At 41.1% G+C, this 24,362-nt stretch overlaps 1 protein-coding gene and 1 long non-coding RNA gene across 5 annotated transcripts in view; one reads left to right on the top strand and one right to left on the bottom strand.

The window, feature by feature from the left end:
- The window catches only part of RABGAP1L (RAB GTPase activating protein 1 like), a 227,286-nt gene extending 205,724 nt beyond the window's left edge, over positions 1–21,562 (bottom strand). For 3 of the 4 annotated variants that reach the window (XM_059854584.1, XM_059854586.1, XM_059854587.1), the window contains exons 1-3: positions 21,428–21,562; positions 2,043–2,210; positions 657–846 (exon numbers count right to left, since the gene is read on the bottom strand). In XM_059854584.1, the coding sequence (XP_059710567.1) occupies positions 657–846; positions 2,043–2,177 (325 nt within the window). In that variant the 5' untranslated portion in view covers positions 2,178–2,210; positions 21,428–21,562. Of the gene's footprint in view, positions 1–656; positions 847–2,042; positions 2,211–3,280; positions 3,301–21,427 lie in introns of those variants that run through there. The other variant, XM_059854585.1, reaches the window with a different exon arrangement.
- Positions 21,563–21,604: 42 nt separating this feature from the next.
- Positions 21,605–22,575, top strand: LOC132330797 (uncharacterized). Its single transcript, XR_009487437.1, has 2 exons — positions 21,605–22,228; positions 22,318–22,575. It is a non-coding gene; the product is annotated as an uncharacterized LOC132330797 (long non-coding RNA).
- Positions 22,576–24,362: the final 1,787 nt, after the last annotated feature.

Below are 24,362 nucleotides of genomic sequence, written 5' to 3'. Positions count from 1 at the left end.
GTGTTTCCATTCCATATAAACTATTTCTTTTATTTCCAACAGATGCTATGGGAATTAGCTGACAGAATATCACAGAAGTAGCATGCTATTGAGGTAAAAAAGAATTATAGTTTAAAGAACAAAAAGATGACCACAGCCATCTTGTATTCCTAATATATGTAACAGAATGCATGTATTTTTATATTGCAGGTTTTCTATATGTATCTAAAAAAGCTACAATATATTTTACTTAAAATATATACAATATAGTTTACATTAACAGCTTTCAGTCCTCCCCTCTCCATGAAAACTTCATACACCAGGCAAGTACCTCAATCATTCTTAGCAAATATTAAATCCTAAGCTAGCCTTACTGCTACCTGGTGACTGCACCAGAGATGGCCAGTTCCATCAGTTTGCGCAGGGTGTATTTCATTTGCAGGTAGCACTATCCTTGAACACTGTCCTGAAACTTCTTGAGCTCCAGCAGCAGCAGATCCACCTCAATTATCACCCACTCAGCAACTCATACAATCTTCAGTCCCAACCAGGTACTCTCCAACATAGTTTTAGAACAAAGCTCTGGAAAGCTTTATATTCATTTTAGGGTTAACTTGAAACTGCATAAAGAAAAAGCCTGCCATGTGTGATGTAGGGGGAAAGCACTCAGGCAATACCTGTAGCAGAAGGGTCTAAAACAAGCTGCAAAGCTGGCTGGGTTGTTTGTCCTGCTGACCCATCTCCAGCTGCCTGGCCACTGCCATCCCTGAATCCTTCTGGGAGTGCAGTGACATACTGGTCTTTCTCAGAATCCCGCAGTATCTCTTCCATTGCCTTCTCCAGCTCCTCATCTCCATCTGAAAATACCTGTAAGGAGAAGGAGATGACATTTTTGAAGGTACTTGTAGTTTTACTTCCACTATTAGTTTTCAAACATATAGTCTTACTAATTGCAAAACTTAACAAACTTTGCTGAATGAGAAAACAAACCAAGAATCAATAAAATTTAATCAAATATAATCCATTGTCACATTCCCTTACATAAAATGCAGATGTTCTCAAAGTTAATCCAAAAACAATTCATCAAAAAACTACAGACTTCTCTTGGAATAACAGATTTGTGTATTTAGAGCCTCCGTTCAGACTAGAGATCAACAGACTTTACTATAATTAGTCTTAAAGAAAATTTTACTTTCTTAGTCATATCTAGTCCATTTCAGTTGCTTCACCAATTTTCCCACACATAAGAGTGGTGCAAGCCTAAGGAAATAAAAAAAAAAATTGGAGATACACACTCCCTAATAGAAAAACAGAATCTTTCACAAGTACCAGCTTTCAGACAAAAGAAAACCACAGCCAATGCTGCATCATGGATTCCGCCTCCAGTCCAACAGCCTCTTTCCAGACTAAAGAAGCAGATAATGTCTAATATAGACAGAAATTATCAGCTCTAAATAACTGTCAAAGAGTACAGCAAAGACAGACTACACACTTACTGTCATTTCAGGGGGAATAAATTCCTTTTGTTCCAAGCAGAGCAAAACCAGTACATTGGCTGCTACATCTCAAATGGCAAAGTTTGTATTTAATCAACCAGCTGTCATCCAAGTGCTAAAATATTCTGCTATTTAGAGGTAGAAATCTTTTAGAAAAGGTCCTACTCATGCCTAAAGTAGCACTAAGCCGGAAAACTAAATTAGAAATTAAAGCGCAAGACATGGTGCAATCTATTCCTATATAGACTAATTACATGCTTTTAAGATAATATTCTTTATTGAGGGGTCAGAGACTGTTAAGCTTTAAACCAAATCTCATCCTTTGTAAAGTCCTTTACTAATGTATAGATCCACAGAATACAACAAAGCTAACTCCCAAAGAAATTATTAAAAGAAAACTGAACTGCCACTTTTGAACAGATTTGTTTAATCCAAGTTGTTAATTTCACTGGCAGTCAGCAAGGACAAAAATTACAGTCTAAGACTCTCCTCTACCACACACCAATTATGCACTCTTTCCATCCATACAAACCTTGCTACACATTTAAAAAGAACATCAGAGCAAACCTTTAGCTGTGGCTTCTCATCATTTCCAGAGGCATCCTCAGATTTCTGATGAACCAAGACAAATTCTTCATTAATTAACGTGGATACAGTCTCAGGAATCCTGCTGGCTTTGCTAAATGATGTTTTGACTTCCATCTCAGGTCAGTATTTTCCTCCTGCCACCAGGACCTGAAAATGAAAAATAAATAAATAAATAATTAGTTTTGAAGTTGTACACAGTATGTTAATAGGCATAATATAAAGATATTGTGGAATAATACTTAAGATGATACTACTGTATTTCTCAAACTCTGATTTCACTGGCATAAGGAACCTTATGATTTTTAGGATAGTGTTTAAAAGTCCAGTGATTTAACAGCAGTGGCTGTTATCTATGCATATCAAATAAAGAGGGGTCACCTCAGAGCTTTGACTTGCTCTGTTTTTAATCTTCCAGAGTCTGCTTCCTCTACCTCCCTAATTTGTGCCCCTGGTTCTCCCTCATAGAGGTATTTTCCTTACCCAGAGTGTCACAAAGGCCATGTGAAAATACAGATTACCTGAAGACTAACTCCTCAAAAACTGCATACTAAGTGTATGCTCTCCACATAAAAACATTTAGCAATCACTTATGTGAGGGGCTTTTGTTATTCTTTATATCTACAGGGGGTAAAGTCAAAAGTGATACTAAACCACAATCAGATCCTTCTTGCCTAACTTCCCTGAAACCACCTGCAAGAGTTAAAATTAACCATACCATTTTAAAATATAAAATATAAATAACAAAACTATAAATATTACAGCAACCAAGAACAAGTCTTCCCATCTCTGCACAAGAAAAAAAAAACCAATTCTAGAAACAGAGAAAGGACAAAATACTGTTCAGCCGACACATTATAAGTTCATATAAAGATACAGAGCTGAAACATTCCAAGCATGCCAGCATGAGGACACCTATTGTAGGCATCCACCAAATAAAGCCAGCATGACCTACATGAACTCAGAATGTCTTCCCTCACTCCTTAGAGAATGAAGAGCTGAATCCTAGACTTTCTTATCTATTTTTATATTTTCTGTGTCAAAAAAGGGAAAATATATTTTCAGACTTTAAAAAGAGCATGCACTTCTACACATGGTCTACTTCCATTCCAGCTTCCTGAAAAACACTGCTCTGGCTGAGTGCTGCGATGTATTGTGCTTAGGAGTCAGAGTTCAGGTGAGTCACACACAGCACAGGGGAAAAAATCTGTGACTGTCACCTTTGGGAGGCTGGAAAGTGCCCAAGGAGGAACAGCTCAAGCCACATCTGCTGTGAACAGGAACAAGAGGAGGTTAAGCTTCACCCTGCCATTCCCAGCAGCACCAAGGAGCAGAACTGCACCACTCTTGCTTCTCTTCCAATTCCAACCACCCAGAGATCAAGAGAAGAATGCTGAGTTAGATCTAGCTATAAGGAACCAGAAAAACAGCACAAGAAAGAACAAAGACATGCACGTTCTCCACCATTTTGAACAGGTGTTACTTATAATGTTAGCAGGAACAGAAAGTTTAGCAATTTCAAACCAAAAAAAGCAAGCGTGAGAACCAGACAACTTTCAATACTGTAGTATTTTCTATCATTTTTGAAATTACAGTTAACATGCTTTCACCCTTTTTAAAGACTTGGTTTAACGTAACTTACATGCAACTCCTCAAAAAGCTTTTCCCTCTCCATAACCAACCCACAGTTTTACCCATCAACCCACTGAGGGTATTACATGTGGGAATCCCAGAAAAAAGAATTCAAGTTCTTTGAATAACTGACTTATACAGCATAAAAACTTAATAGAAGTCACCTTAGAAAAAAGCCTCTAAACAACAGCTGGAATACTCAGACAGTGGCTACAAATTTGGATGAGCAGTTTCACACACACTGACACCTTTCAGATCTCCAGACCAACAACAAACAGGAATATTTTCCTGACAAATGATGCAAGCTGAGTTCCACCCAGCCTACATAATGGACTCACTGATGCAATAGGTCAATTACTTTAAAGCATCTTTGCTTTAAAGATTTTTTTGCCAAGGGAAAGACAAGGCTTTACCACACAAGTTTTTAAGTATGTTACAAAAAGTTTATTAACTCCATGTATTTAACAAGTGTTGTAAAAACATTGCTGAAGAGCTTGTTTGTAATAAACAGCAAATCTAGCTTGAAATACTAATTTCAAAGTAAACCCTCTACATGAAAGTGAATGTCAACTATTACAGAACTCCTTGAAGGCAATGAAAGGCCATTAGCTATGGTCCCCAAAAAACAGCATATCCTGAAGAATCATTACCTTTGGAGTGACATCAGCACTGGAAAAAACAGTAGAGGTGACTGTCAGTCACATTAGGAGTAAAGGCCCAGGCTATCACAAACCCCTCCTCCCACTGCACACCTCTTATTGCTGCACCTGCTGATGACAAAAATGAAGCCTCAACCACTGCTTCCAGCACTCCTGCACAAAGGAGGGATCACAAGATATCCTATTTTGACAGGTTTTTGTGTTTTAGTCTATTTAATTTTTGAGCTTACTTATGGGAGCGTAACACAGACACTATGAAGTAAAATGGTTCTACTTTATTTATCATCAGTCTAATGAAGATTGCTAACATCAGATTATCAACAATTCTTTCTGCAAAGAACTAAGAACCAACAGGCACCATGTGAACTATGAAGTGTTTTCTATAGCAGTATCTCAATAATAAAAGTAGGAAAAATGTACCATTTGTAAAGCCAAAAAAAAGTAGGATCATGCAAATACAGAAGCATACTGACACACTAAATACTTATTTTTGCCCCACATGGGTAAATGGAGATTAAGAGAATTTCTGCTTCCTAAATATTAATCTGAAAGTAAATACTATAAACATTAGATAACAGGGAGCAGCTCCTTATTCAGGTCAGATAAAAGCAACTGCAAGAAAGTGTATGGCAAATTGTGAAACTGAGTTACAAGGCCTTTAATGTATTTAAGAGTGTACTCCAAGCCTGCCTTTACAAGCAGCTTAAACCACCACAGCCAGTGCAGACACACACCTTTTTCTACACACAACTACATTAACTGGGGATCAATGAGCACCCCAGAACTCCTCATCCCAGTCCTTCATTACAGACTATTCCAACCTACTGTCAGTGCTCCCCTCTCCCACTGCCGTACAAAGCAAGCCACTTGAGCTTCAGTTTGGCAGTGAAACACAAACACAAGCAGATCAGGCATTTGCGAAAAGCTTTATACACTATATTTTATGATCAGTCTTTGACCAAAAATAGGTTTTAATGCCAGAGATGAACTATCATAACCAAGTAATTTCTTCAAACTAAATAATTTAAACTCTGACATGAGCTTCCCTCAAGAGTATAGCTGAGATTCTCATGATGACTATTGAGATTTACACCATCTTAAGTGGTAAGCTACCAAAAGAGAAAGAGATTCCATTTTTTCATTATAAAAACACAATCTAATATTTCAGCCAAGGGCTTTTGAGGAAAAGCAGTAAAAAGAATTAAATTCTTTCGAAAAGAATCATGCATTAAGGTTTTTTGAGGCAGAGAAAAACATCTGAATTTTTTTTCTTTAGTAACAAGAAGAGAGACACGTGCACTCTGGATTTTCCAGCCACCAGCCGTGAGTGGATGGTCACTCTCATTCCCCTTATGTCATTGGCTCTGGTCCTCTTTTTTACTCACCACCAAATTATTCACTTCAAACCTCCCTTTTCCTACACATGTCAAGAAAAAAGGACAGTTGACATACTAAACATGAACAAAATCTAGGAACAGACTCCTACTACTAAACTCAAGCATCTCATTTTTTAATTGTCCTTTTTGAGGAAAAGTTCAAGAATGTAAGAATTTATTTCTGACTGCATTATTCAGAACATATAGAAGTTGTTCAGTCCACAATCACATCAGGTTTACTCCCTGATGACCTCAACAGCTGAATGCTGGCTCAGAGTCCTGAGGAATGAGGTTCAGCATTTGCTTTACCACCTTAAAGTTTCTGGGAGGGCAGCAACCAGCAGTGAGGAGCTGACAGTCAGGGACAGGAAAGAGCAAACCCAAAACACTTCAGCTGCCTCAGCTCCAAGGCCAGCTCCTCAGTTTGAGCTGCTGGTGGAGTTCGGTTCCAAATGAAAAACACACTCTGTTCTGCCAATGGTGATCCAAGGATTGAAACATGGTCAGATGGTACCTTCCCAAATCCTCAGAGCCAGGAGTCAGAGTGGCTCCTCCAACAGCATCTTCCAAAAGATGACAACAAATTCTGCTGTCAAAGACTGTGGGAAGTCATTGCTACAAAAGAGGTACCTTGAACAGTCATGCTCCTTCCTACAGAGAGGGTATCTTCCCCCCCCCATCCTTTGGTGAATACTATCATACACACATAAAAAAAAAAATCAGGAACAAATACACAGGAGGAATTTTTTCTGAACTCAGTGAAAGAAAACCTACTATGATAAAAGAATTAATTTTTTAAAAAATAAGGGTTTCAGAAAAGGTTTTCTGACAAACAAATTTGAAGACCAAAAACTTTTGAGATACAAAGAAATTATTCAGACAATTTTAAGAGAAACTGTGTGTGCAGGTGTGGTATGGTGTGTGGTTCTTGCTCCAAAATATATTTTAAGCCATAGAGACAACACAAGGAAAGCAGAAAAGCAGTTGCTTTTCTCTGTGAGCTTTAAAATGCAGTTTTGGTCAAGCCAACCTCTGTGATGTGCATCAGTTCCCAGAGTTTTGCTTATACACAGTTGTGGATAAAAGGTAACTAAGCCATGCTACTTGGACTGGTTTGGGTCCAGGGATCAGAACTTACTTTCACATGCGTTCAGTACTAAGCTGTGGAAGGCTCAAGCCCAGCAGCTTCCCCACTTCATTCCAGAGAGGCACCACAAGTTCACTGCAGCTGCCTTTGTAAAGCAGCCTAAGTGATTAAAGAGCAAGAAGGGTGAAGAACAGTGATTCTAGAACAGCCAGGGGATTCAGCACTGAATCAGAGCAAAGGACACGAGATAGAAACACTCCTGATTCCTTCTCCCCATAACTCTTCCATGTAGTTATATTGAGGCCAGACTTGCAAAATCACACCCCATGCAGAACACAAACACCTAGGCAGTGATGTACATCCATGGGATTGCAGAGCAGCACAGGCCAAGGCACTGCTGCAACACACACTCATCATCACAGGAGAAAGAATCAAAGCTTCTGGAAAGCCACTGACTTTCCAGAAGGAAACTGCTCTGCAGACCTGATAGATTCAAAAACTTCCTCTGCAAACTGGTCTCCAAAAGTAAACATAATTTTTACATTAATCAGTCTTCTGAAGCAGGTAGCAGACTTTTTTGTATTTATTTTGAGATTGTATTTGCTAAATATTTCAAAGTTACTACTCTAGGTCACCGTTGGTTTGCAGAAAGAAAAAAAAAATCTTTTGCTTGACTATTATAAACACTTAAAAAATTAGAAAATGTGGAGCTACGAAAAGACAGCAATTAAGGAAGACAAAGGTTGACCTGTTTTCAGCAAGCAACAAGAAACATGTTTTGAAAGGAAGTTTCTTACCTGCTTGAAAGAAGACAATCAAGAGTGGGCTAATTAATACTTTTTTTTTTTTGCAGAGAAACAAAATCATCCTGTATTACAGATAGGTTTGTATTAAAGGCAGGCTTCAAGGCCACACAGTTTGCCTGACTATCTCAAACTGCAAAAAACCCCCAAAAAGTGGGAAATAAGTTATATCTATTTTCAGAACTATGCTTCCTCAAGAGAATCTCTGGAACCTTTGTGAAGTGGAAGGTCCAACAGAGCTGAGCAGAAATTAATCTTCTGCTAACTGAAGTCTGAAGTAGAAATATACACCAAAAGGCACAGTTTATTCCCTCTTTTGAGCTACAGGATACAGTGCAGGACAGCAAAATAAGCATTAAACTGACAAGCCTTGCAATCACTCCATGACTCACATTTCCAATGACTGAAGTAGTGTGGTGACTCTCTAACTCACCCCTCAGGGATCAAGACATGGACAGTGCCTCACACACAAACACATCATCACCAAGGGTCTCAGGCACAGCATCTGCTTTTCAGACATGTACCAAAACTCTGCATTAGCCTGGCTCCCACCCCATGAGCTCCCTGACTTTAATGGGAGGCACCTTCCCCAAAAAGCCACAAGCGCTGCAAACACACAAAGCTTCAGCTTTTCTCTTTTTCTTCCCTGAAAGACTAAAAAACCTGATAAAGTTCTATATGATTCTCTATGTTGAAGCAGTACAGCTCACCAGCTGCTTCAAAACCCTCTGCTCTACTGACTGACACTTGCAAAAGAAAATCCTAGATGTCATAAAACCAGTTTGTTTAAATCTCACTGACCACAACAGCACAACAATTTCAGCTTTAGTCTCAACTCCTTTCTGTGTAATCTTTTTATGAGAAACTGTCTCTGTGCTCACACTAAAAACTGTTGTATTATCCACAAATTGTTCCCCACTCTTATCTCTGGCAGTGAAATACTATGTAAAGAACATAATGGAAAAAACAAATAACCATTTTTTTGGTTTACTGATACGATTTCCCAGGAATAAAATCAACTTAATAAGCAACAGAGCTGTACCACCGTATTTTAAACACATACATATATGTAGATAAACAATCCTTATTTCCAGAAAAGCACTGTTGAGAACAAAAATCTTTTCAAACTAAAAAAAAAAAAAAAAACAAACACAACAACAAAACAGAGCCACAAAAAATAAAGCAAAAAACCCCCACAACTAGAAAGTAACCACTGGCTTATTTTGGCAACACTGCCTCCTCTGAGAAAGCAAACCCCCACTATGTAGTCAACAGCAAATAATTAGTCTGTTCATGATGGCAAACTGTTTGGAATTGTTGTACTGGGTGCCTAGAGACAGAGGTTTTTCCAGATCCTCTTACACTTCAATAGCCAAAATCAATCTCATAGCCAAAGAAGAGCAATTCAAGGAAAAGAGAATCAAAAAAGAACTACATAAACAAGAAAATGTCTTCTCTCCTTCAAAAACACACATCTGCATCTCCTCAAATAAATGATAAGCAGCATTTGTCAAACACACCTCAGTGTGAATACTGAGACATTCAATGGAAAGGAGAGAACCAGCTTCCCTGACTTGAACCTCTGTGTTACACACAACCCACTGAAGCACTTAAATATTACACAGTCACAGTGCGGAGCAGCTTGAGGGAAAAATACTGCTTTTATTCAGCTTAAAGTTGAAACCACAGAGGTGAAGAACCATTCCCAAAGGAAATGGTGGGCATATGGCTGGTACTGAGCTGGAGCATGACTCAAGCAAGGCAAACTGAAAAAACTGATCTCAAGGCCTAAAATGTACATCTTGGGTGGCAGAAGCACCATGAACACTAGATGAAATGCCAGGTAAGTGGAAGCATGTCAGGAAAGCTGCTGGCTACAAAGGCAGCCTCCCAGCAATCTGGGGGCTTCCTTCTGTTTACTTGCACAGTTTGAGCAAGCAGGAGCCATGGATGACAAGCTGCACCTTAGATAAAACAAAGTTAGTGGGATTCTTATGAACAATTGTTTAAATAAATTGTGAGGCCTAAGATTTGTCCACACACAGAAGAGAGACATCAGTAGGAGAACAGAGCACACAAGTACACTTGCCTCTTCCTGCCACAGACTGATTCATGTTTCAAAGTATAGTTGATGTTAGTTTATCCACTAAGTGTTTAACCAACCTAAGGAAATATATTTTATTTTCAGCCACTTAAGAGACTTTTCTTGTATTTATTCCACTCCAAAGAGTCTAACAGGTAAGTGTTCTTCAGCTACTCTATAGGGATGTTGCCAGTGTTTATGTGTAATTTATTAAAAATAAATCAACAAACCATCGCTTATACATCAAGTTCTGGCAAACAAGTTTACTCATTGAAGCAGTAGCTCATTCTGCCGCAAGGATAAAGCAACTCTAGTACACTTTCACACTGTTTCCCTGACACCACAAAAAACCAACACTTTAATTTAGGCAGCCAGAAATTGATTTGTTAACTCTGGAAAATATAAAGTAGCAAGTAAGAGAATGCAATTTTTCAAAGCTGGAGTTTGGCAAACCCATGTTGCTTTTTTTGTCATTGCTACATGATGCTCACAGGCAGAATTCAAATTGAAACCAATCACCAGCCAAGTTACCAAACTGTATCACCACTCAAAAATATAATGACCTATATTCCAGATGAAAGCATAAGCATGATGCAATCTTTGTTATAAGGAGATTATTCAATGGTTTATTCCCTATCTGTAAAAATAACAGTGTGGGTTTAATGCAGCCAGTGGAACAACCTCCGTCCATTAAATAAATTGAGTATTTCAACCAGGAATTTTCTTCACATACTGTCCAGAAATAATTACATGATGTAGAGCAAAAGAGCCCATATGGAAGAGCAGTGTGAGACAAGGCAGCAGAGACCCCAGGTGCCAGTCCTCTTCTGTGCCAAACAAGTGCCTTATCCTGTGCCACTGAAACCCACCAGATATCCTGATTCCCTGCCCTGCACTGACTGCCTCCAGGGTTAGTAAAATCCTTGTTCGTCCAAGGCAGAATTGGAAGTTACAACAATTATTACCTTGAGGTTTGCAATGTGTATTCTGGGAATAAATAATAGCAAAATAATCTTCCAAAAATACAATAAAAGTCATTAATTTTCTTGATGCAATTTTCTTATCTCACATTAGTCAACAATCATGAACAAACCCAGTACCTATCTGATGAGGCTGGCTATCCAGAGCAGTTTGGATTTTAAATATTTAATCAGATTTTTAGTTTGATAAATTCACTTGATTGCATAAAAGAATCCAAAAGTCTGTATTTTTTATGCGTTTTTCTCTTTCCTTCTTTTAAAATCAGAGTCTCACTCCTAGAGTTTCAGAGAGCATCCCAAATATTACCACACTGTAATGTCAGTTTCAACATAAATGATGCATGGTGATCATTAAATGTAGATATGAAAACTTACTATCCATGTTTACATACTGAACACTCCCACAAAATACTTTTACTTAAGGAAACAAACAAAGTCACAGGCAGCCAATATAAAAGTAAAAAAAAAAAAAAAAAATCACAGAAAGATGAAGTGGTCAAACAAAAAGGCCATGCTCTATGAAGTGGTTCTATAAACCTATCCTTTCCACAACCTTATTTTCAGCATCCTGGCCCTCTCTCCTTTAAGTCAAGAGTGTTAAGTTATAGACAAGCTACAGAATGGTCAAACACACAGTCAAGAGACTGCAGCTACCAAAGCAGTGTCTCAATCAGCCTCAGAGCCAGAGAGGGCAGTACTGCCCTGCCAGGAACAAACCCATGGAACAAGTAAAGCACGTTCAAAGCAAGGAACCCAAACCTGTCACAGCACATGTTGCAGTCAGGATGGCCAGGATACACAGCTTACCACCATACACTATCAGAAAGCTTCAGCCCACACAGAGCATCACCTCAGAAAGCTGCACGCACCTGCCCTTCTTGCTCTTTAGCCCAACCTGTTGATGCATTGCACCTGTGTGCTCTCTGCTCCCTTTGGTGGTTGGTCAGTACCCCTGGGCACTCCAGGTCTCATTGCTGTCAGTGCTGCTCACCTGCTGCTCACAGCTGTAGCCAATTAGGGATGAGGCTCAGCCCAGCCCCACTCCCAATTTCCCCAAACTGTGTCCCTACACAAACCCAAATATGAAGAGTGACCTAGAAGAAAACCAGCATCCCACCCCCTCATCCAAGTCAGAGTCAATTCGTGCAAAGTCATCAGTGGGGTGTTCAGAAGCCCCAGTAAAAGCAATGATAATAAACTGCACAACTGCACTGTGCAAACGCAGAACTGCTGCGGCACCTCACATGAATTTCCTGGGCAATGTACACAATAACTCACCTGCTCTTTCCATACTCCCCAATGAGACCCCTGGAGCTCAACTACGCCAGAAGTAACAAAAAACAGAATCACAAAGGCCAGAGAAAGAAACTGGGAGAGACTGCTGGAACAAGGATCACTTAAATTGGTCTTATTACACTCTTTGATTTCTCTGGCTACTGTCAAAAGCTCAATTCTAAACCACACTTCAGTCTGACCCCTTTATGTTGAGTCTGACTTACTGATATCTCTATATGATGAACGAAAAGAAGAATCAGGAAAGGGAATCTATAAGGGTCAAAAGCACATTATTACTCCAAAAACCTATGGAGAACTTCCAACTTCACATTACTGTTTCAAAACTTGACAAAATATTTTCTTGGACATTTTGATCACCTCATTTCCCCTCTTCCCTCACAGTTTCTGTACACATGTAATAGGAAAAAACAGTAAGTTTAATCCTCAAAACAATGTAAAAATCAGTTGCTGACTTCCATTCCTTACTTGTTTCCTGAGAATTGTTTAACAGTTATGTCCAAGAATTATTCTCGTTATTGGTTCCTGACTTCTTGTGAGTTTGTGCTGCCAACACTAATTTTTAACAATTAGGATCAAGCATGGCAGGGTTAAAAACACCTCTTAGGGTATGAGTGCACCTCTGTAAACAAACACAAACTGTCTAGAGAAACAGAAGGGACCAATGTCACCAGACTGCCTGACCCAAGTTCCAGCTGAAGTTTTACTCCAGGAACAACTGCTGGCACACCAAGTTCTCATTCGACTCCACTGTTTTGCACTCCTGCGCTCACAAACACTGAAGTTCAAGCAGAAGTACTGAAAAGTCACCCGGATTTCAGTAGCAGCTGGAAGATGCAGGAGATGGAAAATGGCCTTAAAAAAAGCTGCAAATCTTCCTGCTTTCTCTGCTAAGACCACACTTCGCTACCAAGCACCAAAGTGAGCACAACAATGCACAGAACACAGACCAAACTCAGCAGCCAGCAGCAGGGGCAGCCATGCAGCACTGCCACCAACCAGTTATTTGAGAGTTCTCTTCAAAATAACAGGAAATTATGAAAGTGTACACCAGTGGAACAAAATAAAATGAAGGGTTTACAAAAAAAAAAAAAAAAAAATTCATTTCCTGCCACATGCATTTCAGGTTAGTCAATCTAAATCATACAATCTAGTATTTGTTTCTCAGTAACAGCTAATTAAAAAACCTCCAAGCTTCTAAGGAAAAAAATACCAGCTTGCAGCATTCAAACTCTTCATAAAGGGAAAACTATCAATATCTTATTTAAATACAAAGAAAAAATAATTATTTTCAAATTTTAGTCAGCTTTTAAATTTCTCCACCAACTTCTAAATTAAAATTCTGGACCCTGTATTTTGTATCTAAATATCCCTGTATCTGTCACAGGGAGAGACAAAGCACTAGACTAAGAATATTTGCATTTTATTTTCACACTGATTTGCCTGCAGAGGCCTGAGCACTGAAAAGGCACAGCATAGCCTTTGCCCTAAATTAAAATCTTGGGACAAGAATAAAGAGTTAGAAAACAAAGAGAAAAACAACACATACATACTTCTTAAATTATATTGTATTTGTTAAAAATATAAATAGGTATTTGTATTTTTACAAATTTGTGTACTGCGATAGATCTGTGGATCTCAGCAAAATAATTTTGTCTAATTTCAGAAAAAAACAGTAATATTTTGCATAGGCAATAGAAGTACAAATTACTGTAGTACAAACTGTCTCACTGAAAGTAAGATTAAAAGATTAAAATGACTGAAGTACAAACTGTCTTACTTACTATGCTGAAATAGAGGATAATAAGACACCAGATCTCAGCAAAGTGCAGTAATCAAGTCAAAATATTTAAATTGATCATCTTTAAACTGTTTCCCACTGAAGGAACTTCAGAAAAGGCAGATTGCTAGAGAATTTACAACCAAAACATTCAAACCCACCTGGAAAGATGCCACTCTTACACCACTGTGAAGCTCTAACAGCTCCTGAGTAATTGTACTCAGCAGAAAAGTAAAGCATTAAATGTAACTACTTCTCAAATAAACACTGTAGGGAACAGAGGAGGAAATTCATTTCTGGTTAAAACAAAAACCAATTTACCAGAACAAGATTCATTTCCCTAAACAGTAGCAAAGATTATCAAAATTAACTATACAATTAGTTTACATTAGAAGTTAATCCTTTGAATAAGATTCTTGGACAAAGCCTCAATTCCCATTCTTTTTCCTTCCAAAACAAAAAATTAAGTCATATGCACGGACAACTGCAGCAGATCAGCATCTGTAATTTGCTTTCTACCCCCCCAAAAAAGTGGCTGTGTGACTTAAGGTACATACATCAGACATGACCTAATCAGAAAGGTCAGCAATACCTGAACTGAAAGCACAGCTACCTAACTTAGCTCAACACCCTGAAAGTCAGAGGTTGAAGCATCACTCGCCACTGACAAGAAGTGTAACCTCAAGACTATTCCATAATGACTAAGTAGGCGTCTTCTGGAAACTTGCACCATCACACCCTGCAATACAACATACAGAGGTTTTGTAGATTAAAGAATAAATAAATAAACACACACACAAAATGTAAGAGACGTTCTGAGAGCTATGTTTATTTATTTACCGGCAAGAGAACACCACAGAGAGATTGGTCATGACCAAGTTTTATAGCACATGCTGACAAAGGACTTTGTTGTCAGTCACATTCACACTGATTTCATTCCTCACCTGTGTCAATGATACACTGTATGACAGAAACCAACTTATTTCACTTCTAAGCCCAAGAGTGACATGGAAACCTTACTAAGCCATTTAGCAAACGGCCTTCAAGACCCACTCTTAGATTCACTCACTGACTGAAATCCTGTTCTGACAGTTTACTGCTTCTAAAAATACCCTTCTCTTCCCTCTTCTCCGCCCTTTTACCTTTCCTTCTCCAGTTAGAAATCTTGTGGGAGATACCAAGAATTTGAGCAATTAGGACAGGAAGCTGTCCACCTCGTTAGCAATGAGCTTTACTATTTAAGAGTTTGCCAGTAGCTAATGTAAAATAAAAGATCACACATGAAAGCAAATGTGCAGATTATAATTTTATCATTAATTACCACAGTTACTGTGCACTGTTTTGCATCAAAGTGTAACTCCAAAATCTTTCTACTACAGCAGAAAACACCTCAAAAGCCCCAACCATGCTAAAAAGGGTATTTCTAGTCCACACAGACTAAAAATATCACCCATATTATCCACACCAAAGCCCTATTTGGACAGAGCAGCTAGACCAGTAACTGACATACCCAAGGTTTTACCTTGATACCACTGAATCCCCAGAACATCAGCACAAATCACACTTACACCAGTTAGGAAACTGTAGGATACATCAAGCACCTGCAGAAGGTTTAAACTAACCAAGAACTTTGTTTCAGACAGTCTGTCTACACAGATTGTAACTCAAGAACTCATTCCTTTACTTGTCTTGAATAAAATTGCTTCAATATCCAAAATTTTAGTTTAGCCCAATGATTTCTCAAATGGATTCATGCATCAACAGAAAATAATCAAATTAATTCCAACTGGAAGCATTTATGTACAGATGGCATCAAATTTTTATCCACCCATCTTGCTGTTAAATACTGACATCTTTTCAATGAAAGGGGAAGGGCATACACTGAAGCTGTACATTTCTACATGGAGTTAGTTATTTTAGTGATGGGGGAAGAAAATTAATTTAAAAAAAAAGATATGTGGATAATTTTTCTCATTGCTTTGTCTCCTTGGTACAAATTGCACTCTACATCTCAGGCAGGGTTTACCCCCTTACACAAGAGCTTGATACTGCTTGCTGCTTGTTTAGGGGGAACTGAAATCTTCCCTTCAACCACAACAAGCTGAGTTAGAATCACTCATTAACTAACACTTCAACTAATTTTGAAGTTTAACATATTTACTGATACAAAAGTTTTGATCTCTGCTTCACAAGCACCCAGCAGGCAGATGCTGGAGAAGCTACCCAAGAGCAGCCCAATGACACAGCTTTAGGATGGCATTAGGAAAAATCAATATTGGCAGCAAAAGGAAAGGCTCTCCTTGCTCAGTGGAAGAAGTCACCTGTTAACAAAGTACATGGAAAAGGGTAACATACATGTAGCTTTTTTTTGCCCCAGTTTTCAGTGGCAAGGTCCACTCAGAAGCCTTCCAGACCCCTGAGCCCAGTAGCAGTCTGCTGGAGTGAGAAGTCCCCTCCAAAAGAGAAAGATGAAGTTTGGAAGCACTTCAGGAAATTGGAAATAAACAATCTATGTAACCAGATGGGCTATATCTAAGAATCCTGAGGGAGCTGGCCAGTGCAGCTGATCTATCACACTCTACCACTTTTTAAAAGGCCATGACACTGTGAGAGGCTCCTTCAGACAAGAAAAAAGACCAATATCACAACCAATTTCAAGAGCAAGGAGGAGGATCCAGGCAGTCCATGAGAGGATTATAGAGCAAATCCTCCTGGATGGCATCTCTCTGCTCAAGGAGCAGAGGAAGAAGACAGGAAATAGCCACCATGGATTTAACAAGGACAAACCTGAAGAACACAAGAGCTTACTGCAAGGAGATGACTGCTTAGCAGAGGATGGAAGAGCACAGAACACAGAAAGCCAGTAACAGTCTCCCGCAGGATCCCTACAGCCAAACTGGTTAGACAGGCATGGGGTAAGGGAGCAGTGAGGTGTTTGGGAATTTGCCCGGACTGCTGAGCTGAAAGAACAGCCACCAGCTGTACCAAGCTCCGTCCAAGCAGTTGCAATGGCATCCCCTAGGGATCACCTGGATGAATGCAGCAGTACCATCCAATGTCTTTAGGAATCACCTAGACTCTGGGACTGGCTGCATCCTCAGGAAGTTTCCAATGACACCAAAGTGGAAGGAGTGGTCAGCTCCACTCAGACCTGGACAGGCTGCAGAAAGGCACCTCGTGAAGTTCAGTGAAGGCAAGTGCTGGGTCCTGTATCAGTGGCAGAACAACATCCTGTGACAAGACAGACTGAACATGAACTAGACAAACACCCGCTTTTTCAGAAAAGTATTTGGAGGTCCCAGCAGACAAAATTGTGAAAACAAGTCACCAGTTCATGCTCATAGCAAAGGCAGCTGAGCACAGTGTGGGCTGGATGCAGGAGTCCAGGCAGGAGGTCCAGGGAAGGATGAGTCCCCTCTGTTGAGCACCTGTGAGTCCATGTCTGCAGTGCAGCCAGGTCTGGCTCCCTGGTACAGGACTCATACAGACACTCTGGAGCATGTCCAGTGGCCAAGCTGGCCAGATGGCAGGAGCACATGGTGTACAATGAGAGGCTGATGGAACTGAGTTTGCACAATCTGCTCAAGAAAAGAGCTCTAAAGAATCCTTATTACTGTCCGCTCTCTAATGAAAGGCTGAAGAAGAGAGAACTGGACTCTTCTGGATGACGGGCACTGACATGTTAAGAGGCAACAGACACAAGTTAGAAAGTAAATTTCAACTACCTTAAAGGGAGGGAGGAAATAAAAAATCACTGAGTGCAGTCAAATGTGGAAATAGATTGCCCAGAAAGGTGTTAAAGGCTGGAACAATCTTATCTAAATTATTCCTACTTTAATATATGCAGGGAGCTGGATTAGATGACCTCCAGAAGCCCCTTCCAACCTAAATGACTCTCTTTTAGGAATTAACTATTTGACCTGCCAATTATTCTATGATAGAAACTTTCCTTCAGCAGGTTTTGCATCAGGTTTATTACTTTCAATCATGTGTTTCAAATTCCAGTTCTCCTGTACATAGTCAGCCTGCATCCAGTGTTGTACACAGAAATGTACATATCTCTTCTCTTCTTGCCCTTAGAACTTCTTTCCTTTGTACTGCTGTGCTTCCCCCACAAACCAGGAACTTGTTTTCAGCATCAGAAAAATTCTTGCACTTTTAAGCTTACCTGATCTAAAAAAACCCACACCTTCTTCAATAATCTGGCTAATGATACAGGGGTGACAAGAGTAGGAAAGCAGATGGCAGTGGTGCATCTCACTGTGGCAAAAGTTACTTTTTCTCTCTGACCACTTAAAAGCATTAAAAGGACACTTCTGCTACTCTTTCCAAAGAGTAAGAAATATTCCATGAAAGACATAATCTAACATGTCTTCCACAAGGGCCTTACTCACCTTTCAGAGCACTCTATTTTACTAAGCAGATTTTGTTGCCCCATTTATGTATTTATGTTCTGTTTACAAACAGTCACACCCAACAAACTAGTTTGTCAGCATCACAAAGTCCCCTCTGGGAACACTCCTGACAGCAAATTTAAATAAACACCTTAGAAGCCACAGAGGTTTTCTAATAATCTATACATTGGTTTTGTTTCTCTTTAAAGTTAAGAATACAGGAAAAAGGTGAAATAAATAATTTTCAAACATGTCAGTCTTTTTTATGGACTAGGACTCCATCAAAAAACAAAGAACGCCTTCACCAATCCAGGTTACAATAATGGCTCCTTCAATAGCTGTACCAGGATAACAAGACTGAGACTGGAACAAACTGCCAAAGGTATGAATTTCGAAAAACACATCTTCTCAAAATATACTTGAAAACAACGTAACCTTCACTAAAAGGACACCTTCAGGAAGCTCAATGTTAATGCCTGAAAGGTGCATTTTAATTCTTACTTAATAGGGCAAGATTAAAATTCATGGGGAGAAACTGGGAATTATTACAGTAATGATTAGTGTAGCTGGTGGCCCAAAGAGCAAACAAACCTTCCATGGTGTATTTCCACACATTTTTGCATCCTTTTTGTTAAAAGTGCCCTTTTTTTTTTTAATACCAAGATCAAGAGTGCCAATAAAACCTATCAGTCCATGGGGTGCATAAAATGAGTATAATCCCATGACAAATTAATCTAAACTAGAAATCAGAAAGTGTGTCATTACTAAGGTCAGCCAAGTTTGAAATAGCCTTCCTACTACAGCAGAGGTAATAGTAATATACAACTAATTATTTTTAAATTAGAGCTGAATAAATTTACAAAACCCCCTAACAATGCTGAGATCACTCCCTGAAACTAAGAACTCTCCAAAAAGTTCAGAAAGCAGAACAGATGAACAAAGGAGAGAGAAGAAGAAAACCACAGCAATTTCTGTGGGTCCATGGAAGAACACAGAAACACAGATGGCTCTTGAGTCCATTTAATGTTGTCAAAAGTCAATAAAAAATTACACTATGGCTTCATAATCAATATAAGACAGTATTGGCAGAAAAAAAAGGGCCACCACCTTTACTATCATTGCCACCTTCACCACAAGTCAATCAAACCCACAATGTAGGTTCTGCCATTAACTCAGTGACCACAGAGGCAGGTCCCAGCTAAGGACATCACAACACCTGTGACTGCTCCACTCTCTCCCCTACCAACACTCAACTTCCTCCTCTGGACTGAGCCAACGTTCACATGGCCAGGCAAGAGAGCTGGGTTAGGAAGTTGTTGTAATCAGAATACCTCAGGGAACGAAAAAAAAGAAGAAATAGAAGTACATCTTTTTAACCAGATTAGTTCTTTTTACTCACTTCCTGACTGTGGAAGTCCCTTTAATGAGAGAAGAAAAGGAGTAGCCACAATGAAGACTATCTTGAAATGCTAGGGAGTACACCAGGAACACAAGAGAGCCACATTATAAACTTCATCTTTTTGCAATCCCCTTACTAACAGGACCACAACTTAATCTGTGAATCACTTTTTAAAGAACTGAATGCTATTTTGAACAAAGCAATACATTTCACTGTAACCATTTTAAAAGAAACACTGCAGAGCAATTTTTACAGTTCTCATCTATACAGCCAAGCTGTTCATAGTCCCTGAGTCCTTTTGGAAAAAAAGCAGTTATTTTAAAAATCAAATAAATAAAACAAAACTAACCCAACATGATTTTCCACCTCTGCCTAAAAGAAAAGGAAGTAGTGGAAGGCTCTGTCACTCATGAGTTTTGGGGTTCATCACCTGGTGCTGGCTCCCCTCCAGACACTCACTGGCAGCATTCTTACAACACTTGAGTCAATTTGTGCTTACTGTAACTGTATTTGTAGTCTTTTCAAGATTAAACTACAAAGTAAGTGAGTAATCATATAATTATTACCATCTAACACACATAAACAGTTAGCTACAATCCTACTTAAAACCTAGACAGACACATAATTTGCAGAACCAACCTTATAGGCCCAGTAAACCTTCATACAATCTGGAGGCAGGCTGGTCTGACAGGCAGTCAGGATTTGGCTTATATCATAGAGGTTTGGTTAAATAAAGCCACAGCACCTTTTCTGCACTTAAAGGGATAACAAAATGTTGCCTGCACCATCAACAAGAGATCTCTCTGGAAACTGAAAGCACACCTGCCCTTCTGAAAGTTTTAGTTGAAAAACCACGTGGTTCTGAGACTAGAGCTCGACAGGGATAGAGACAAGCAATGCTTACCTAATCAAGTTATTTCTTAATTGTCACTAGATTTTTTTCTCTGTTTTAAAGAAGAACTGACATTTTGAATCTTTTTTCCCCCCTCTTAGGCCCCACGATGGAGGGATACAGCTGTGAAATGTGGCAGGATATGCCTTATTCACAGCACTAGCAAACCAAGCACTCGTGGCAACACAACTTCGAGAGAATGACAGCAGGAGCAAAGTACACCCGACACTGCAGGAACTTATCCAGGAGGAGAGTCAGCAAGTCCATTTCCTTCACTGCCGTCCCTGCTTCAGATGGTATCAGCAGGCTTTCAAGTACTTTTATCTAAAGACAAGAATTTTGTACCAGCTTACGGACCGGGAGAGAGTGGAAGAGGGCTTAAAAAATAAAACAAACCACCAGAAATGAAACAAACAACCAGAGGAAAAAAAGAAAAAAAAAAAAAAGAAAAAGACAACCAGCCCAAAACAAAACATAACGTAGATGAAAATGAATGAAACTGAATGAAACTGACGCATGCAGACGGCACGGATTTAGGACAGTAGTTTGCTAGTCTGGGCTCTTGGGAAGTGACTTCACTTTTCCCGCGGAGGAGGCAGGGAGATAAACGCTTCCACAGCGCTCTCGCATTCCTGACCACGAAAACAACTTTATTTTTTAAATCCTGCACTGTGCTCCAGCTCCTCTCCTCCCGGAGCGCCACTGCCCAGGGAACTCCACGCGCACAGACAAACACCAAATAACACGAACCGGCGGGACCATCGCCCCGCGCCCCCGCCGCCCCGGGTGCCCGCGGCCAGCGGAGGAGCCACCTCAAGTCAGCGGGCACTATCTATCCTCCGTCACACGGGCTGGGCCGGCGGCTCCCTCTCCTCCCGCGCCCGTTCTCCTGCGGGAGCGGCGACCTCCCCGCCTGCGCCCCTCATGACACCCGCTCCGCTCCACTCGCCCCGGCGGGGCAGGCCCGGGACAGCGTCGCGATCTCTCACCGGTGCAGCCGGACCGTCCTCACCGCGCTGCCGCTGCCTCCAGCCCGGTGGGGCCGCGCAGCCGCCTCAGGGCCGGGACAGCGTCGCCCACATTCCGGCGGCGAGAGGGCGGGCGGGTGCGCGCGCACGGCTGACACGGCGTGAGGGCGGGAGGGAAGGAGGGACGGCGGAGGGACGGCGGCCGCTCTCGGCGGCGACAGCCCCGCCGGCGGCCCGGGAAGTGCGGGGGGCTAGCGGCTCCGCGGCCGGCCCGGCCCGGCTTGCTATCGGTGTTGAACTCTTGTGCGGTCCCAGGGGAGTCCCCCTTCTGGGACACAATTATAGAATGGTTTGAATTGGAAGGGCGCTTAAAGACCATCTCATCCCACCCTCCTGCCATGGTCAGGGACACTTTCCACCAGAGCAGGTTCCTTCAAGCTCCATCCAGCCTGGCCTTAGACACTTCGGGGGATGGGGCAGCCACAGCTTCTCTGGGCAACCTCTGTCAGGGCCTCACCACTCTCACAGGGAGAAATTTGTTCCTAATATCTAATCTAACCGTGCTTCCTAGTGGTAAGCAACTCTTCTGGATCCTGTAACTACATGCTGTCGTAAGTAAATTGTCCCCGTAAGTTCCCTTCAGGTACTTGAAAGGCCACACTGCCTTCTCTTCACCACTCTTTTCCAGGCTGAACGATCCCAACTCTGTCAGCCTTTTATCACAGCAGAAGTGTTCCATCCCCCCGATCATCCTGATGCCTTGTCTGGATACTCCAACAGGTCCGTGTTCCTCCTCTGCTGGGACCCCAGAGCTGGAGGCAGGTGAGGTCTCACCTGAGCAGAGGGGCAGAATCCTCCCCTCTGCTGCTGCCCACGCTGATTTTGATAAATGCTTCTCTCCCACCTGTCAGAAAGCATCCAGCAGGCAGCAAAATGTGTCAAAAGCCTCATCCCCAACTGAAGGACAACGGAATCAACCTATAAATCATGGTGCTCTTCAGCAAAAATGAATTAAGCTTGCCTTCAGATTTTGTACCCTGGTCTTGCCAAGTGTGGTAGATGTGTTTGCTTGGTGGTTTGGTGTGGTTAAACAAATATTTAAAAAGTAAATATCTATGCTTAATTAAGTATCACTATTGTTTATGTTTAAATAAAATATGTTTAAATTACGACAGCTTATCTTGGGTTGTGTGTGAAACAAATTATTTTAAATTACCGACAGCATCTATACAGCTTGTCTGTGTTCTCCCCATTTCAGATGCAGTTCAGCAAAATCTTAAGGAATTCAGGTCACAGCCTTCAATAAAACAACTTCAGCATAAAAGCCAGTGGGCTGTGTCCTGTTGCCCGTGGGACAGCCAGACTGCCCATGTGGGCATTGATTTTAGGCTGTTTTCTTGTCACTGGGGTCGAGAGGTTTGTTTGTTACATGGTCTTTTTTGAGCTGAACTGTCATAAAAAAGCCTGTCTCAAAGGCAACCAGGCAAAGGAGAGCATTTCACAGGGAAGAAAAAAAAAAAAAAAGCCAGACTCTCTGACCAGCTCCCCATTTAAGAATTCTTATTATTGTTTAGAAATTGTGTAAATTCAATTACCTCCAGATTACTTTTATCCCTTTATCCCACCAGGGTTCAGATAAACCACAAAAGCATAGTGAAAGCAGAAGAATTCAGAGAGAGGAAGAAAATTATTTTAATGACTATGGCAGCAGAGAAATAGTAAGAAGAGAGTATCCATGACACTGCACCCAGGCACTGCACTCTGGTGTATGAATGTGGGCAATAAACAGGAGGAACAGAAAATCCACACAAGGCAAGGTAAGAAGGGGTGAGGCAAAGAAGGGGCAAGGGAAGGACAGGGAGGGGCAATGCCACGGAGGGGCAAGGTAAGGTAAGGCAAGGAAAAGCCAAACAAGGGAGGGGCAAAACAGGGCAAGGGCAGGCAAGAGAGGGGCTATGAAAGGCAAGGGGAAAGGCAACAGCAAGTTAAAGCAAGGCAAAGAAATAAAGGGAGGAGGTCAGCAAGGCAAGGGATAGCAAAGGAAGGAAAGCAAAGGCAGGATAATGGAGGGAGGGAAAAGGCAGTGGAGGGGGAAGGAAGGCAAGACAGTAGAGAGTAAAGAAGGGGCAAGGCAAGGGAGAGGCAATGAAAGGAAAAATGAAAGCAAGGTGAGGTAGAGGTAGGCAAGAAAGGGCAGTGGAGGGGTAGGTAAAATAAGGAAAGCAAAGAAGGGGCAAGGCAAGGAAAGACAAGGGAAAGGAAAGAGTGGAGTAAAGCAAGAGTGGAGCCTGGGATGGGCAAAGAAAGGAAAGTGAACATAAATCAAGGGAGGGGCAAGGGCAGGCAATGCAAGAGGGGTCATGGGGGGAGGCAAGGACAGGCAAGGCAGAGGAAGTGCAAGGTAAGGGATTGGCAAAGGAAGGAAAACAAATGCAAAGCAAGGGATGGGCAAGGAAAAACAAGGCAACACAATGGAGAGGCAAGGGAGGGGCTAGATGGAGGCAGGGAAAGGCAGGGAGGGGTAAGTCAGAGGGGCAAGGTAAAAAAAGTCAAGGCCCGGCAAGGGAGTGGCATAGGAAGGGTGAGTCAATACAAGGCAGGAAAAGGGAAAAGGGAGGGGAAAGAATGAGGCAAGGCAGAGGAAGTGCAAGGTAAGGGATTGGCAAAGGAAGGAAAACAAATGCAAAGCAAGGGATGGGCAAAGAAAAGCAAGGCAACACAAGGGAGAGGCAAGGGAGGGGCAAGATGGAGGCAGGGAAAGGCAGGGAGGAGTAAGTCAGAGGGGCAAGGTAAAAAAAGTCAAGGCCAGGCAAGGGAGTGGCATAGGAAAGGTGAGTCAATGCAAGGCAGGAAAAGGGAAAAGGGAGGGGAAAGAACGGGGCAAGGTAGGAGCAAAGGATAGCAAGGAAAGTAAGGGGTAACAGAGGGGCAAGGCAAAGGAGGGGAAGGAAAGGCA

The sequence above is a fragment of the Haemorhous mexicanus genome, chromosome 9 (genome assembly GCF_027477595.1).
Source record: "Haemorhous mexicanus isolate bHaeMex1 chromosome 9, bHaeMex1.pri, whole genome shotgun sequence".
NCBI classification, from domain to species: domain Eukaryota; kingdom Metazoa; phylum Chordata; class Aves; order Passeriformes; family Fringillidae; genus Haemorhous; species Haemorhous mexicanus.
Note: the sequence above shows the minus strand (reverse complement) of the source record. Positions and strands in the feature narration are given on the sequence as shown.